Raw genomic sequence first — 16,018 nt, 5'->3', positions numbered from 1 at the left:
TTCCTCCTCCTCTTCTATTGAAGTGGAAGTCATGGGCCGATTTACGCGTATCATTAGAGGTTCCTGATGGATGTAGGCCATCCTTCCCCAAGCTATATTAATCAATACGACAAAAAGGATTTAGATGTTTTTGTATAAGCACACAAGTCACATGAGAATTGGAAGTGTATTTAAAAACATGGCCAAACAACTGCTGCCAATCATTCAGCGCCTCTTCCTCTTCAAGAACTCCTTCTATATCCGAGATGACACTCAAGTCAGTCAAGGCACTTCACATGCCACGCTGACCTCGCTGCTCGCCACAGCAGGCCTGGCTTTAGTATGCCCTTGTGACCTTTGTGTGCGTTGATGACGTCATCCGTCCAGAAGAGGGAGTGATTGATCTGGATTGACACAAACAGCCAGTGCCCTGGCTGGCCTGTCACACAGCATCACTGGGTCATTGCATGCCTGAATGCCAGATGAGGAGGGAGTGAGAGCATGCGGGGGGGATGACCTGCTCACTTTTATGTGGCTGGAGCACATTTGGACAAAAATGAAAGGTTTTCCTTTGACAGTGGAGCGTGAGAAGTTAGTTGAGATGCTCCGAAAATACACCAAAAAGTACTGTGTACTTTGACACATCCATGCTCAAATAGTGGCCTTTGCTGTAATATACTGTACGCCATGCCTCAATTAGTTGTCCATTTGAGCAAATAAATGCCAAATGAAACCTTTTTTGCCAACATTATTAACCAAAATAAATAAATTCAGAGTTTTATTATATTCTAAAATGATTGGTCTTATACTTGCGTTCTTGTCAAGTTGCAAAGTTTTTCGGTTGAGGGTTGCATACTGACCGACTTTTGAAATTTGTAAAAAGGCTTAAAAAAATAAACATTGGCTCACACACCTGTTATGAATTGAGTTCCTTGTTGCAGCAAGTTCTGCAAAAAGTACTGAACAGTTTGTCAAGGGCATTCAAACATTGAGAGAATGTCAGTGAAGCTCACCTGTAAAGGTTATACTGTAATGTGGCTTTAGCTTCACACTCAATAGCTGAATAATGTGCAAATAGGTCATTTAATTTGTGTTATAATTATTCATTTTTAGTATAGTATGGTTTATTTCTTGTTATATTGTTATTGCATTGTATTATATTGTTTATTCAAAAAAGCTATCTAAATATAATTACATTGCAGGGCCTATGATCAGACAATTAGGAAAACAATGAATGAGTGTGTATTTAAAATCCTTATTGCATTGCGTATGTGTTCCCATGACAAAGTTTGCAACAAGAGGTTCCTGGTGCAAAGGTGCAATGTCAGGTCTTTTGTTCTTCCACTTCAAAGTACTTGAAGCAAACGGAAGCGATCATTTATTGACGCCAGTAAGCTTTCGTGACGGCCTGGTTGGTGCGTTTGCGCCTCCTGTCTAGAAAGAGAGGTGTGACCACTCTTTACTTTTCCAATTCAACGTTTGGTATCGGTGTTGGGCTTTGAGTGAAGCGTTTTAGCGAGGCGGAAAGCTTCTTTTCACAGAGCCAAGATGCTGAACATGTGGAAGGTTCGGGAGTTGGTTGACAAAGCGTGAGTATCTGGCAGCCGTTTACGTGTCCTTTGCGTGCGGAGTGTACCTGTTTGAAAGAGACACGTATCAAAAAGTTTGACGTCACGTCGCTCAGACAAGTTAGCTAGCTTTGGACGCTTGCTAGCTATGTTGTTGGCAAATTGGACTCATTCTTTCAACGTGTACGCTCATTATTTCATTGTTGCATTTGATGGTATGAGGCGCAATGTACTGCTTATAACCTAAGCGTGTTGTTGCTGTTTGTTCCCGGCAGGTCAAGCTAACTCACTTAGCCAACAAGCTAATTTCCTGGCTAGGTGGCTAACTGACCCGGCTAGCCAGCTAAGCTAGTTTGACAGCTTTGGCTCATTAGAGGGGGGTACTGCTGCTATATAACGTTACGTTTCACAGCCACGGTTTGAAGTGACAACAGTTAAATACACGAACTCGCCAAGTGACGTGGACATTCTGGCACTTGTCGATAAGTTTGACTCACTTTTAGTTACTCCTTATGGAAGTGTGTGAACGTGTGTCTTATCATTTCGTGTGAATCAACATGTAAAAATGTTATAACATGTAGTAATATGTCATTTATTGGTGTGTTTCGAACATTTGTTAATATTTTACACATAATTTAGCTAACAAGACGTGCAGTTTGTCTTGTTTACGTTTCAACAGCTGGTTGACAATGGAGCTGATAACGAGGGGTGGGGGACAATTCCGGTGGTGGTATCCTTATCGGATCGATACTAGTGTGATGAGATCGATATTTTCCAGTTATTTTCTATGTTTATGTTCACAAATGTGTGTGTTTGGTGTGGCTTTGCTTGTCTGACAAATGCTCAGAGTCACAAAGAAGACATTAAAGACAAAATAATTTCATGATTTTAAACATACTCAAGTTAAAAAAAAAACTTTCCTTGGTTTCAGATCAGAACACAGGTTTGCAGTATCGCTCAACACTACTGAGAACATGTGAACTGATTTTTAAAAAGTGTATGCAAATGAGTTGCCGTGACACTCCTACATGTAGTACACTAAAGTGTCAGTTGTGTGTGATGGCAACCAGTAGTAAATATTTACCAGCTTTGACCTCAAGCAACTTCTGTTTTTTTTCGTTTATAAGTTTTCTTCACGTGTAAGTTAATTGTGTGCACATTTTTATTGTATTATAGGTCTTACATGCAATGTTATTAGTTACATGTTTGCAGATATTTGACCCAAGACCATTATTATCTAAGAGTGTTTTTCTGTTGGATGCACTCTTGCAAGTAGTGTGACACAGAAAGGGCACAAAATAAAGAGGAAAATGTATGTTCAAATAAAAGATCCCTGAAGTTTCCCTGAAGCCTTGGGTGATTAATACAGCACGTGTCACCGACGGTAATGTAGTGTAAATGGTTTCCAACCGACTACGCTTCAGCTGTTTGTTTTGTCAGTGCATAAAAATAACGTGTGAACAAAGAGTAAAACACTTGGACAAATGCCAATCTAAAGAATATATCTGTTTAAAAAGTATGTGATAGTACACCACTGTCGGAGAGAATTGCAACTTCCACTTTATCAGTAACGTTGAAGGCAATGGTGACCAGTAAATAAGATAAGCCATTGCATTACTACATCCTGTCTCTGCATGCATGTGTCATTTATAAGAACATGAGGCAATGTGCAGTATCTTAAATTATTACAGAGGCAGATGATATGTCCACATCATACAACATAATGAAAGTAACTGAAGAAAAACTAGATTATGTCAGTCATGATTGCCTCTTTCACACTGGGGCTATTTTTCCATTTAAGAATTACAGTAGAGAGCTGCTAACTTGACATTGACGCTCTCCAATTTTGGATCAACTTCTGCAATAAGTGTGACTTTTGTAAGTTTAGATTCATCTCCAGAACTTCCCATTTCTGTCTTCAATATGCCTCACAATATTTGTATGTATGCTGTTTATTTATCCTGTGTATTTTTTCAATGATTACCAACTTAGGATGAATGAGATGTGTTTCCGGGGAAAAATAAACAGTTTTCTTGCCATGAACTTGCTTTTTCTTCCAAAGAACACTGTGTACTCAAGTGTGTAATCCTCATCCCCAGAAGCTTGACGTAGTGATGCAGTCTGTCTTCACAACCACAAAAAAGGGTGTATCCCAGTTAAACTACCACCAAATCAATGCTGCTCTTTTAGGCGCTGTGCTGAGGTGGCATGAATATGTGAGGAGGTTAGGAAGCGTACGGCCCAAATGTACCCGCCATACCATGTTTTGGTTATACTGTAGCTCTGATATTTAAGAATCCAAATGTATTCTTAATATTTTTGCTCAAATCCAAAACCTCCCTCCTTATTAGCATTGTATTAACCAGCAAACAAAATATAGAGGCCCCAGATTTTTGCTTTCCAAATTATATGCCCTCAGGTGAATTTGGAGGTCCCACGTTCTTTCAGTCTTTGTATTTGATGATCGTTTGTGGCTTAACTTCTACATACTCATCATTCTTTTCGGATATTTCCTGACTGTTCAACAAGGTCACGTTCTAACCACTTCAAGCAGAAGTTGCAACATGTGTACAAGGACTGAACAGATGAAAGATAACATGTGTTCTGTGTTTTCACAAGCTTATGAGGTGTTCTCATTTGGTAGTTTTTTTATATAGCCAATAAAGATCCTGACTATGTTTATGTTGCCCTACGTTGTACTTTTTGTAGGCTAAAATCAAGCAAGAGGTCTCTTGCAGCAGGTCTTGTGGTTTTATACTGGACACAAATTATCTTTTGTTTGTTCATAGACACGTTATACGGTTCTTGTTTTGACTGCTGGTTCCATGCAGCGTTCACAACCAAGCATTCCCTTTGTCCCATTGTCCAGAGGCTGAAAGAACAAGTGTATGGGTGTGGCAGTAAATGCAACCTTTTTACTTGTTGAAACAGATGATGTGATTTGGTCTGTTTTGTTTTGTTTTCTTTCATATTGATTTTTTATTATTTTAATTCTGCACAGAACCAATGTGGTGATGAACTACTCGGAGGTAGAGTCCAAAGTTAGAGAGGCAACCAATGATGACCCCTGGGGACCATCAGGACAGCAGATGAGTGAAATTTCGAGGTGAGCAACTTTCAATTAATGTTGCATGCTACCTCTCTTACTATCTTGAATAAAGGTTTTGCTTTGTTGTGATTATATATTACAGTCATCCCTCAATTATTGCGGGTAATTTGTTCCACATCCAACCGTGATAAGTGAATTTCCCCGAAGTAGGATTCCTTTTTATAAAAGTCATATTTTTACAGTTAGAGCATCAAAAACTGTTTACTAACCTGTCTTCTAAGTATTTTTTAACATTACCTCTAGACATGAAATAACACCTCTATAGTCATCTTTACACCCATATAACCTTAATAGTAGACAAAATAAGAGACATAGAGAAGACATAAACAAGTCTTGTTTCCTAGGGGACCTAGCAGACAGGCAGACATGAAGTCAGGCGTTCAGAGTTGAGTTTCAGCCTTGCAAAAGTAGCATTTTTAGTAGTAAAATAATTTAAAAGTGTGACCCTTGTGTCTCTACAATATTACATAAAAAAATATTTTGTATTATTTATAATTATATATTGATAATACTCAAAAAGCAATTTTGGCTGAAAACAATCTTTGACCAGTTATTTCATTACTAAATAAGCCAGATGAACTTTGCATTGTGGTGTGTTAACGTGCTGGCTATTTCTCTGCTTTGCAAATGTCTTAATGCTCAGAGCAACCTTCATGTACGAGCAGTTCCCAGAGGTGATGAACATGCTGTGGACCCGCATGCTGAGAGACAACAAGAAAAACTGGAGGAGAGTCTACAAGGTATGTCCATGTACTACAAACTTGTAGTATATGCATTTCTGCAACACAGGCGCAAAGGCCGATGGTTACAATTGATTGACCCTTTTAAAAATGCAGCTATTTTCAAACTTACAGGAACATTTATGTGATTAATCATGAACACATCAAAACCATGTGTGGAAAACCCTTGAATGTTTGTGATTTTTAACCTATCCTGGATTTTTCTCAATACAATACCCTGCTGGCCAGAAAAAAAATCAATCTTGGCCGTTTTGAATAGAATTCTACAATATTCATATCCGCAATTTATGCAAAATCACTCTTGATTATTATATATTTTGTCCTCCTCTGCAGTCCCTACTGCTGCTTGCTCATCTCATCAGGAATGGATCCGAGCGGGTTGTCACTAGTGCTAGAGAACATCTCTATGACCTGAGATCATTAGAAAGCTACCACTTTGTTGGTAAGTGTTTTTCCCCCTCTACCGTGTTTTCTTTTCCTCTGCACTTTGGTAGAGGAGTGCATACGCAAGCATGTCAAACCTCTGCAACTCATTGTCACTTTAGCTGTAAAGTTCTGCTTTGATAATGAGAGGCTTTCTCTAACAGAATGCTAATTAACAACAGTTTCAGTGTGAGCTGTGATGAAAGCTTTGCTTATTCCACAATTCCTAACACCACACAAACGTGCGCACGCACACACACACACCCACAGTCACAAACACACAAAGCTGCTTTCATTATTTTCAACCATATGTGTATTTAAGGTGTAGTTTACAAGAAATTCATCATTTTCTGTTGATTTTAAATTTGCTGTGGTCTGTAAGTGCGAGGCTGCACGTCAGCATTTAAGTTTGTTAAAAGAATCTGTACACGTTGGTAATTATATGCTGCATCTTTGCACCTAGACGAGCATGGGAAGGACCAAGGGGTGAATGTGCGGCAGAAGGTGAAGGAGCTGGTGGAGTTTGTCCAGGATGATGAAAGGCTGAGGGAAGAGAGGAAAAAAGCAAAGAAAAACAAAGATAAATATGTTGGCGTGTCCTCAGACAGTAGAGGATACAGAGGTTACTGTAAGTCCGCTGTTGACAAATTGATCAAAACTAATCTCAGCCCCTTATACAAAAACATTGATGTTTTTCTCTGTAATCTGTGTGTAATCCTTCTGTTTTGATGTGTTGGCCTCCAGCGGGGGACAGGTACGATTCAGATAGCCGTGGCAGGTGGGATGACGACTGGGAGAATAATAAAGGACAGTTTCCTTTCAGCGATAAGTTGGGAGAGATCAGTGACAAGATTGGAAGCACCATTGACGATACCATCAACAAGTTCAGGAAAAAGGACAGAGACGACTCTCCAGACCGATTTAGGTAGGGGGAAGCGGCACAAACCATTTTCCAAATATCAACTCCCATTGCCAAAAGGGCATTCTAACCATTTTGAAAATATACCCGTTTTATTGTTTTCATGAGTGTCATTACTCTGTACACTGTACTTTTTACTGTTAGCTGTACAATTTGTGATTAGCCGTGTGCGTTTTGTGTCTTATTGACTGTTGTACAGCACTTTGAGCAGTTAATCGTTGGAAATGAAAACAAATAAATTTGACCTCGACCTACCCAGCCTCTTGCCCAAAGACAGCTGGGATACCTAGTGAGAATAAGCATAGAGGCAGCACAATGGAAAACGGAGCTTAAAATTGAGCATTTAAAAATATATATGTTCCACACTAAAACATTTTACAGGGGCTTTCAATATGTTTGTGTTTTTTTTTGTTTTTTTTTCAAGTGACAATGAGGAGGAACGAGGTCGCTCATCTCATAATGGCAAGTCAGGCAAAGAGTTCAAAGATGAAGAAGAGACTGTTACCACCAAGAGTGTACAAATAGTCCAAGCAACAGAGACGACGGCTACCAGAAAGAGAGGTGGTGTCCCATCTAGGAAAGTGGACTTGGGGGCAGCGGCCCAGTACACAGGTGACAAGAGCCCAAATGCCACCACCAAACAGGTAGCATATGTTTAAGAGAAACTTCCTATACAGTAGACGGAAGAATATTGTCCCTCTCTCATGTATTTATTTTATCATATTTCAGCCCCAGTCAGCAACCCCACAGCCTTCTAGTAGTGGACTCGTTGATCTACTAATGGTGGACACGACACCTTCAAAACCGGCTTCCACAGGTATTTTCTGAGTCAATTTCAGAAAGACATTTTCAACCATGATTTTCAGTAAAAAAAAAAAAAAAAAAAAGTCATATTGCAAATCATGTTTCTTCCAAAATGTATGAAAGCCAAAAGATTTATACAGAGTAGTTGTCATATTCTCACCAGTGTAGTTTAAGTAAATACATAAAATGAGGCGTGGTCCGACGCAGGACATACATACTACATTGTAATGTAACCAAAGTCCCGGTCAAAAGTCCAGAAGCTCTTTTTTCCCCTGCAATTTAATAGAGTAATGTACCTACAGGTGGGTGTTACATGCCGGTTTAATCTTATTTAAGATGTTTAAGACTTATTACATCTGAAATCAGTGCAATTTGAAAGATCTGTCACACTGCACTACAGCACTCCATATAGTGATACAATAATACATCAGCACAATGTAACAGACTATTTAAAGTGGTAATGTTATGGGTCACCAAGCATCTGTTTAATCTTATACACTCACGCAATCAAGGTCCAAGCAAAGACAATCTGAGTCTCTGCACTTGATTATTCACAAAATGGGAAATGGTGATCCAATGGCCTGACGGCTGGCTTTCTTAAAACGGACACTTCTATACTTTTCACAGTGTCCAGCTGCTGTTGTTGGCGTCAGATTTTGGGGACTGTTGGAGGAGGGAGTTCATGTATAGGAACTAAGTGCAACAGATGTTTTTTGGAGTAGTCCCTGGTGAATGACGAGGGCAGGAGGACTGAGCAGATGTTACCACCCATCCTTTCTGCCCAGCACTCCTGACACTGAAGGAATGCTAGCTGGCAGCTCAACACCTGGAGTTGGTCTATAAAAAATGGACCTCTTCATGTCTCTTTCTCATTGCAGACTTGATTGGTGGATTTGCCGACTTCTCTTCGCCCGCTGCTTCGACTGGTCTTTCCGCCGGATCTGGTAGGATTCAAGTTTTTTTTTTTTTTGTTTTTAAGTGTGTGTTGTGCCATTGTAGCTATTCCAGCACACTGCTAGAATATTCAAAAGGAAAGCTGGCCATATGGTGCATGCTACCTGCTCTGCATAACAAGAACAGACACACATCAGCTTCAGTTATGGATGACAAGGAGACAGGGACAGAGGAAGACGGTGCTGGTGGGGGGGGGGCAGAGGAAGTTGAGAGGGAAAGACAACAAGCAGAATCAATTCAATTAAATTTTAAAATGTGGCATTGGTTATCACCGAGAATACCTTCAGTAAAACTGGACTGACCCTACAAAGACTCAACTGATTTCCAGGAGAGATTCAATTTGACATTTCGATTTCTGTTTGCAGAATGCTGCCGTTATTTACACTCAAAATATCAACATCATGGTTCGGGTGGAAAATAACTTTTTTTTTTTTTCCCTTTCATCTTTCAGCCGCAGCAGTCTCCAGCAGCAACGGAGACTTTGGAGAGTGGAATGCGTTCCCTGGTGGCCAGATGCCAGCATCTGCTCAGTCTGTTGACACCAGTGGAAATGACCTTTTTGGAGCCATGACTGCAAGTCCTGCCCCCGCCCCAGTCGCAGCTGCGGGAAACAATGCGTCCTCAGCAGATCTATTTGACTTGATGGGGCCAACTCAGACGTTCACCTCCTCTCAGAGCCTCAACTTCAGCATGAACAGTACACAAAGCATGAGCACCACAGGCCTGCCTCAGTCTAGGTCGCAGGTATGCATGGTTGCACTCATACACACAAGCATCCATTTTGAATAATTTATTGATATACTTAGCATTACATGACATCAGTTTCATGCTGACATTTTGGGGAGAATAATCCTTGACAGGTTTGGAATGCTGATATTATCAGTTAATGTTACTTGACTGATGTATACAATTATAATAGGCTAGAGAGAGTACACAGCTTCCCAGGCACAAACGAAATATTGCTTAGTGGTTTGTTTGCGGTTTTTTTTTAGAGCAGGTAGCACATTTACTTTGGAGACGCAGCTAAAAATCTGAAGCAGGAAACTGTTGCTTTCCCTTCAGTTTGATGCTGTAGATTTCAATTAGTCATTGCTAAACCTAATGAATGCTAAATTGCTATTCTGCATTCTGTACTTGAACAGGAGAGACCAAAGGAGATGTCTGTCACATGACCTTGTGTGACGACTGCTGTTATCGTGTAACAAGCATCATCAGGAATTGATAAAACAATGTTGCCTCTGGAGACCAATCATTTTGCCAAGTTGGGCTTTTTTTCAACTGCAAAGACAAAAGAGCAATATCAAGAGAACATGACAGTGAAGAAACAAAAGTGAAAAAAGACATAAAAGCAATTTCTTCAACACACTCACGTGATCAAAGAATGTGTCTAGTCCAAAGTAAAGGTATGAAAAACAATAAATATAGGCAAAAACATTTTTAGATACAAATATATAATTATATTACACCCACAACTTCAATATACCAATAATACAGTATTAATACCAGAGAGCATACTTGTGTGTTGGGATAGTTTTTTTAATCCTTGGCCCTTATAGATAAGTGTTCGAACATACAACCGTCCCTTTGTATGCATTTATTCATCGTTTGCACTGCTTTGTGACCACTTCAGTCAGTGTGCCGTGTGATAAAGACACTTCTCTTGTGATTGAAATAGACGATAAACCTGACGGTAGAGTGTTAACAGATGCTCGAGTTCGCCCCTTGAGATCCCTGCCTAACCACCCACTCTACGTACGGCTGACATCAAGAATAAGAACATCAGGTTTGAGACATGTAAACCAACATTAAAAACCCAACAAAAGCCGGTGCATGTCGACTGTATTCCCTTTCTTTAAAAAGGTTCTTGACCCACTTAAGGTAGACACCCACCACTGCCTTTAGTCTGTTGTGTTCAAGAATATGGTTTAATCAATTAAGATCAGAACCTGGAACTGTAACTCTTCATTATCTCTTTCAGGGTTGGTTTCAGAGAGTGAATCTATCTTTTCACACTATACTATATTACTTTTATTGCAGCATAGTGTGGATTTCTTCACTGAAACTGTATATTACTTTCTCTACCATGGAGAATTGCTAATAACTTATATCATTATATAGTTGAGTAATATTGTAGTCTTAAAAGTAAGATCTCTTAGAATGTTTTATTTATTTGGTTCCTTTTTTAATGTCTATTCCAGCCAATCCAGAACATCGGGGCGCCTCTACAACCGCAGACTACTCAGCAGGGAGTCATTTCTCAGGGTGCTGCAGCCAAAGCTTCCCTCCCCTCCACTTGGTCAGACCATTCTGTGAACATCAGCCTTGACTTCCTGGGTCCGGGCATGCAGGCGCCCAAGCCAAGTCAACCCACCCTCAATACACTCCAACAAGGTTAGAGGAAAGGGGGTCGCATTTGGAGTCTGTGAACCAGAGACTAGGTGGATAACTATAACCCGAGAGTCTGTGTAGCCAGGCAAAATGTGTAAACAAAGATGGTAGAATAGTCGAACTTCAAGTGGAACTTCACACACGCTGGCACCAATAGGCTTTAGACAAGCTGACAAGCTGCCGTCAATTGACGACACATTTTACAGACTATTTTCCATTCTCTCACATAACATAACATATGTTGGTAACAATAAATGTGCACTTTGAAAGCGCTCTTTTGTTGATAAACTCTTAACATGTTCAATCCATTTATTCCAGGCAACCAGGCAAGCGCTAATATGCTCTCCCAAGGATTTTCCACAATGAGCCTTGGACCCTCTGCAGTCAGACCGCATGCGAATCCTATGATGCACCCCGGTGCTGGCATGGGCATGAGCATGGCCTCCAACCCAAGTATGATGGGAATGGGAATGGCGTCCAACCACGGAATGATGGGGATGGCGATGGCTCCCAACCAAGGGATGATGGGGATGGGCATGAACATGGGGATGCCACAGGGAGGTATGCCAATGGTAATTCCTGGTGCCATGGGGATGAATCCAGGAATGGTCCAACAGTCCAAACATGACGCATTTGCCGACTTTGGTAACTTTGGGAAGTGATTACGCTGGAAAGCAGAGATGATATCTGAGGGCTTGTTAGTGAAGGATTATGAGCTTCAAACAAAGAGTACTTGAATCATGTCAACTCTCAAAATACAAACTCTGCGATGTCCTTATTTTAAACAATGCTGTACAGTGAAATGGAGCTAAGTGTATGCATGTATGGAGTTTGAACCAATATTGGGTGCGGTCTGGGGGTGGTCATCAGACAGCTATTGTAAATCGTGTGCCTTGCTGTTTATGAATGCGAGGTGTGTTATACCCAGTGAATGTCAGGGGTTTCGCTTTTACAACCTCAATCAAATGAAATCACCAGAATAGCAAAAATGTATATGCATCGGTTTTTGAGATGCCTCTTCTCTAACTTTATTGAATAGTAAGTCAGGATAACATAATCAGCCATTTTAACTTCTAATATATCAAGTTACCTCTTATTTGTCCTTGTCTTCCTTTATTTAGCCCGTAAATACAAATCGCTCACTTTATGAAGAAGCTTATTGGGGGAAATAACAATGTGAAGAGTTACATCATCCAGAAAAGGATCTAAATTTAGATTTTTGATGGAGATCATTGTGACCTTCCCTTCCATGTTGGGACACATCCACTCATTATGGAGCCTTGTGTCCTACTGGCAATCATTGACTGTGTGAAACTAAAGCTTTGACTCATTCATGTCTGGAGATTTCCAATCACAGACATCATCAATTATCTTTGGTACTACATATATGGCTTTTGTGATGGTGTACATATATACAGTATATATAAATATATATATATATAAATTGCTTCAAAAGAAAAGTATGATCACTTTGCATTTAAACGAGATAATCAGTAGTTGGATTTTTTTCTTCCAATTACAACCCAGAGTGCCTGGAAGACCTTTTTCTCTTGGTTAACTTCCTCAAGGGAGACAATGTGACCATGCAGTGTTGACAGTAGCAACCACACCATGTACAAATAATTTGTACTCGTGCCTCAAGCCAAGCAAACTGTACAGATAACAGTTGTCTTAATTACTTCACGATTGCTGTTTGATTGTCCTTTTGGACATATTCCGCCTTTTTGAGTTATTGTACTTCCACTAGCGCAGACTGTTTTCTGATTACATCAAATGTGAGCTTGAGTTCTTGTTCGATGTCTCCGCCCTTTTTTTTATATACATTAACAGCCGCTCATGTTTAGTTGACACTTCCTGTGTGTGACTGTGTGTGAGTGTCCCTCACAGCTTAGCAGGTAGAGAATGATGAGTAGAACAATCCTGTTCACTTAGAACTGGTGCTGATCTGTTAGAACATACAAAGCACTGCTCCTTAACTGGACCAAGTGCCTCCTGACCCTTGTAACTGTAATATCATATAAATCTTGGGTGCCTGACATTTTTGGTTTGCCAATGATATAAATTATTCACTGGCCAGAGTACAAGGAAGTGGATTCTGCAGCCTCTGGGGGACTCGAGCCCTTGCACACCGATACTATTGTAGCCTTTTATTGAAGTCTGGAACATTAAAATGACCAAAAAAAAATTCAGTAGTGTTTGTCTTATGCAGGGGTTATTTTTCTACTTTTGATCTATAAAAAATGGGATTGTTACTTAAACACTATCTGCAACTATCAATATGTTTTGCATTATTCCCATTTTGAGTTACACAGCAAGATGGCTTATTTACAACATTAAACAGTTGATTGAAATGACTTAATGGCCTGTGTTGTTTCATTAGCGTCATTCAAATGAGCTTCAAGCGGCACAAGCTCGGAACTGTACTTTTAGTCGATGTAAGCATGTTCAGTGTCACAAACCTTGCATATTAAGTAGTTGAGTTTTGAAATTGGTAAATATTAATTTAATTGGGACTAACATATTATTTTTTAAGTCTACCTTCAATTATAACAGTAATGTCCACACAAACCCAATGCTGGAATACTTGTAAGCCATGACGTCTTTGCGACAGCACGACACCTTGTACGGCTGTCCTTTGACGGCATCTGTCCGTCTCGGTTGTCGGTGTTTAATGCATTGGTGTGCGGCACAATGATTAAAACATAACTAAACTCATAGGATGATGTGAAAATGCAATATACTGTATGTTATATACGTTAAGATAACTAACGAAAAAAAGTTGAACGTAATCAGTGAGTATGACTCCTGGCTCATTCTGTCGTTAACTTTCATATGTATAAATATCGTATCATTTCTAATTGACCAAAATAAACGAGGAAAAATCCAGAAAAGTGTTGGGGACGCCGATAAACCAAAAGTAACCTCCACCATTGAAACGCGAAAGCATTTTCTAACTTCGACGAGATGCAGTAAATTGTGCTTTTATGGGTAATGTGCCCATTAAAGAGTAAAGGCAATCCGAGACGTCAAGACAAATGACAGCTTTTGAGTGCCATCTGCAATCCCGAGCTTCACAAACTCAATTATTCATAATGCATTTATGAAGTCCGCTGAGACTGTGCTGTCATTCCTGTTCAAACTAAGTGGAAAAGCAACATCAAGAGACAATCTGGAGACAATGGCGACCAAAGCTTTACTGTGTCTTTGCTGCCACCTGCTGGATGAGCACTGAGATGCACCCTCGAGTATCTTGTTCCGTCTCATTCAGAATCGGCTTTATTATTACAATTGTACAATTTGATGCTGATAAGAGTTCTGTGCATTTCTGAGTGACTTCAGTTGGAGGCATGTCAAAAAAGACCCAAAACTACAAGAAATAAACTCCATATCAATATGATATATGATTGATTCTCAGTGGATTCTTACAAATAGAAGAACCACAGATCACTATCAGTTCATGCACAGTTCAGGTGGTGTCAGAGTGGTTGGGGATTGACCAGGAGAATGCTCTCACCCCGGATGAAAAGCTGGTTGACATGGCGAGTTTGGACCTTGCCATAAGTCTTGCAGTCTCCTCTGGCAGGGCGAGCAGTCGAATGTTTTGAAGTCGCTTTTAGAGTTGAAGGTGGACTCTTGCTGGTTTCTCCTTGGCCGCTGTGCTGTGTTGTCGTATCCTCACGTCCTGAGCTCTCCTGGAGTTTCAACTTCTCAAAGAGCTGTGGAAAGATTTCAAGAGTCTTAACGAGTGTGACAACTGTGTACATTATATGTATGCTCATGCTCTCGTAGATGCCATGCCTCACACATCTTTGACCCGAATACAAGAGAGTATTTAACAACTGGTTGTCTTATATTTGAGGTCTGGAGATTTACGCAAGCCTTGTAAATGATTGACAAAGTGAATGTAGTATTCTATTTATTCTTGCAATATTTGATAACCAACTGACAATCTAAAGCAGCAAATACCCGTGTGATGGTGAGGGCTTTCTCATGGTACAAGGCCTCCCCAAGAAGAGGCTCTCTGTATGTCTCATCAACATCCACCATCGCCTGCCAAATAGAAATACGAGTAACAGCAGCGAGTAGTCGTCATAAAAACTAAAAGAACACCAAAATGGCCTGTTTCACCAAAGCCAGGCGAGCTCACCATGTTCCAGAACTTGTCGAAGGCCACAATGAAGCCAGAGCACACACCCCTCAATCCTTTGAAGGTCCTGATGTGCACTTTAACCCTTATCCTCTCTTCCACACATCGGTACAGCTCCCCCAAAGGACTGCCTTTGCATACTGCACACAAGCAGATCTCAGGTCAGTTTTAAATGCTCATGCACGTGAGCACAATCACTGAAAAAACAAAGTATATGCATTAGAATGAATGTGAAAAATTGTGAGTGTTATGGTGAATTGTTTATTAGTTTTTTCCCCTGAAAGTGGCTATTATGAATGAAATAGTACAAGAATTAGAGGTGTAAAAGTGTTGTTTTGAGTATTGAACCTACGGGTCATCCTAGTTAGGACATTTTTCTGAGGCTTTTGTCGTCGTGACCGCGGTGGTTTGTTGCTGCCCTCTGCCTCCTCATCTTCAGGCTTCTTCACCATGAGCTGCTTCAGCCGCTCGATACGCTCCGGGTCGGCCACCCCCTTCATTGCCTTCTGCCGCTTTTTCTCCACATTTTCCGGCTTTGCTCTGCCCCGGCCGCCCTTCAGGAAGCTCTCGTACTGGGCGACATTGTCGAAACATTTAATGTTTGGAAAAGGCAGCGACACCGCGGGTGAGTACAAGGCCAAAAGTGGGTCGAAGTTTTCAGAGCAGACGTCTGTTTTAGAAGTGTCGTCGTCCAGTGACACCGGCGAGGCATTTAGGCGGGACGTTGATGCTGTTTCTTCATTATCTGGCTTTTCTGTTCTCTTCTGCCTTTCTTTCTCCTCCATGTTTGTTTGAAAGCGCCGCAGCAACAGCGCATACTTTATCGCAGAGCATCATGGGAAATGCTAATATTCTGCCAGAGTGCTCACGCCACATACAGTTAAGAAACATTGTTGTGCTCGTTCTTTTGGAAACATTGTATTTTTGTGATACACATACGTATATAAAGGCATAGTCGCCGTTTAAAAACAGTACTTATTTTTCTAC

The 16,018-nt window shown here is 40.5% G+C and overlaps 2 protein-coding genes across 2 annotated transcripts; one reads left to right on the top strand and one right to left on the bottom strand.

The window, feature by feature from the left end:
- The first annotated feature begins 1,352 nt into the window (after nucleotides 1-1,352).
- On the top strand, nucleotides 1,353-13,238 carry clint1a (clathrin interactor 1a). Its single transcript, XM_058063742.1, has 12 exons — nucleotides 1,353-1,568; nucleotides 4,549-4,653; nucleotides 5,300-5,396; nucleotides 5,730-5,838; nucleotides 6,283-6,447; nucleotides 6,564-6,744; nucleotides 7,163-7,382; nucleotides 7,468-7,555; nucleotides 8,421-8,486; nucleotides 8,948-9,240; nucleotides 10,695-10,887; nucleotides 11,203-13,238. Exons 1-12 carry the CDS (start codon nucleotides 1,528-1,530, stop codon nucleotides 11,544-11,546), a joined length of 1,902 nt encoding a protein of 633 aa, XP_057919725.1. The 5' UTR covers nucleotides 1,353-1,527; the 3' UTR covers nucleotides 11,547-13,238.
- On the bottom strand, nucleotides 9,301-15,858 carry lsm11 (LSM11, U7 small nuclear RNA associated). Its single transcript, XM_058063743.1, has 4 exons — nucleotides 15,384-15,858; nucleotides 15,032-15,171; nucleotides 14,851-14,934; nucleotides 9,301-14,600 (listed from the first exon to the last, which is right to left on the bottom strand). Exons 1-4 carry the CDS (start codon nucleotides 15,814-15,816, stop codon nucleotides 14,361-14,363), a joined length of 897 nt encoding a protein of 298 aa, XP_057919726.1. The 5' UTR covers nucleotides 15,817-15,858; the 3' UTR covers nucleotides 9,301-14,360.
- Nucleotides 15,859-16,018: the final 160 nt, after the last annotated feature.

The sequence above is a fragment of the Doryrhamphus excisus genome, chromosome 23, assembly GCF_030265055.1.
Source record: "Doryrhamphus excisus isolate RoL2022-K1 chromosome 23, RoL_Dexc_1.0, whole genome shotgun sequence".
Taxonomy (NCBI): Eukaryota; Metazoa; Chordata; class Actinopteri; order Syngnathiformes; family Syngnathidae; genus Doryrhamphus; species Doryrhamphus excisus.
Note: the sequence above shows the minus strand (reverse complement) of the source record. Positions and strands in the feature narration are given on the sequence as shown.

What these genes read in the sequence shown, in the direction of transcription:
- clint1a (XM_058063742.1), top strand. Translation starts at nt 1,528, where the DNA reads ATGCTGAACATGTGGAAGGTTCGGGAGTTGGTTGACAAAGC. An exon ending in CGGGAGTTGGTTGACAAAGC is followed by an intron (nt 1,569 to 4,548) that starts GTGAGTATCTGG and finishes AATTCTGCACAG; the next exon opens with AACCAATGTGGTGATGAACT. An exon ending in TTCAAAACCGGCTTCCACAG is followed by an intron (nt 7,556 to 8,420) that starts GTATTTTCTGAG and finishes TTCTCATTGCAG; the next exon opens with ACTTGATTGGTGGATTTGCC.
- lsm11 (XM_058063743.1), bottom strand. Translation starts at nt 15,816, where the DNA reads ATGGAGGAGAAAGAAAGGCAGAAGAGAACAGAAAAGCCAGATAATGAA. An exon ending in TGTCCTAACTAGGATGACCC is followed by an intron (nt 15,172 to 15,383) that starts GTAGGTTCAATA and finishes GCTTGTGTGCAG; the next exon opens with TATGCAAAGGCAGTCCTTTG. An exon ending in AAGCCCTCACCATCACACGG is followed by an intron (nt 14,601 to 14,850) that starts GTATTTGCTGCT and finishes ATCTTTCCACAG; the next exon opens with CTCTTTGAGAAGTTGAAACT.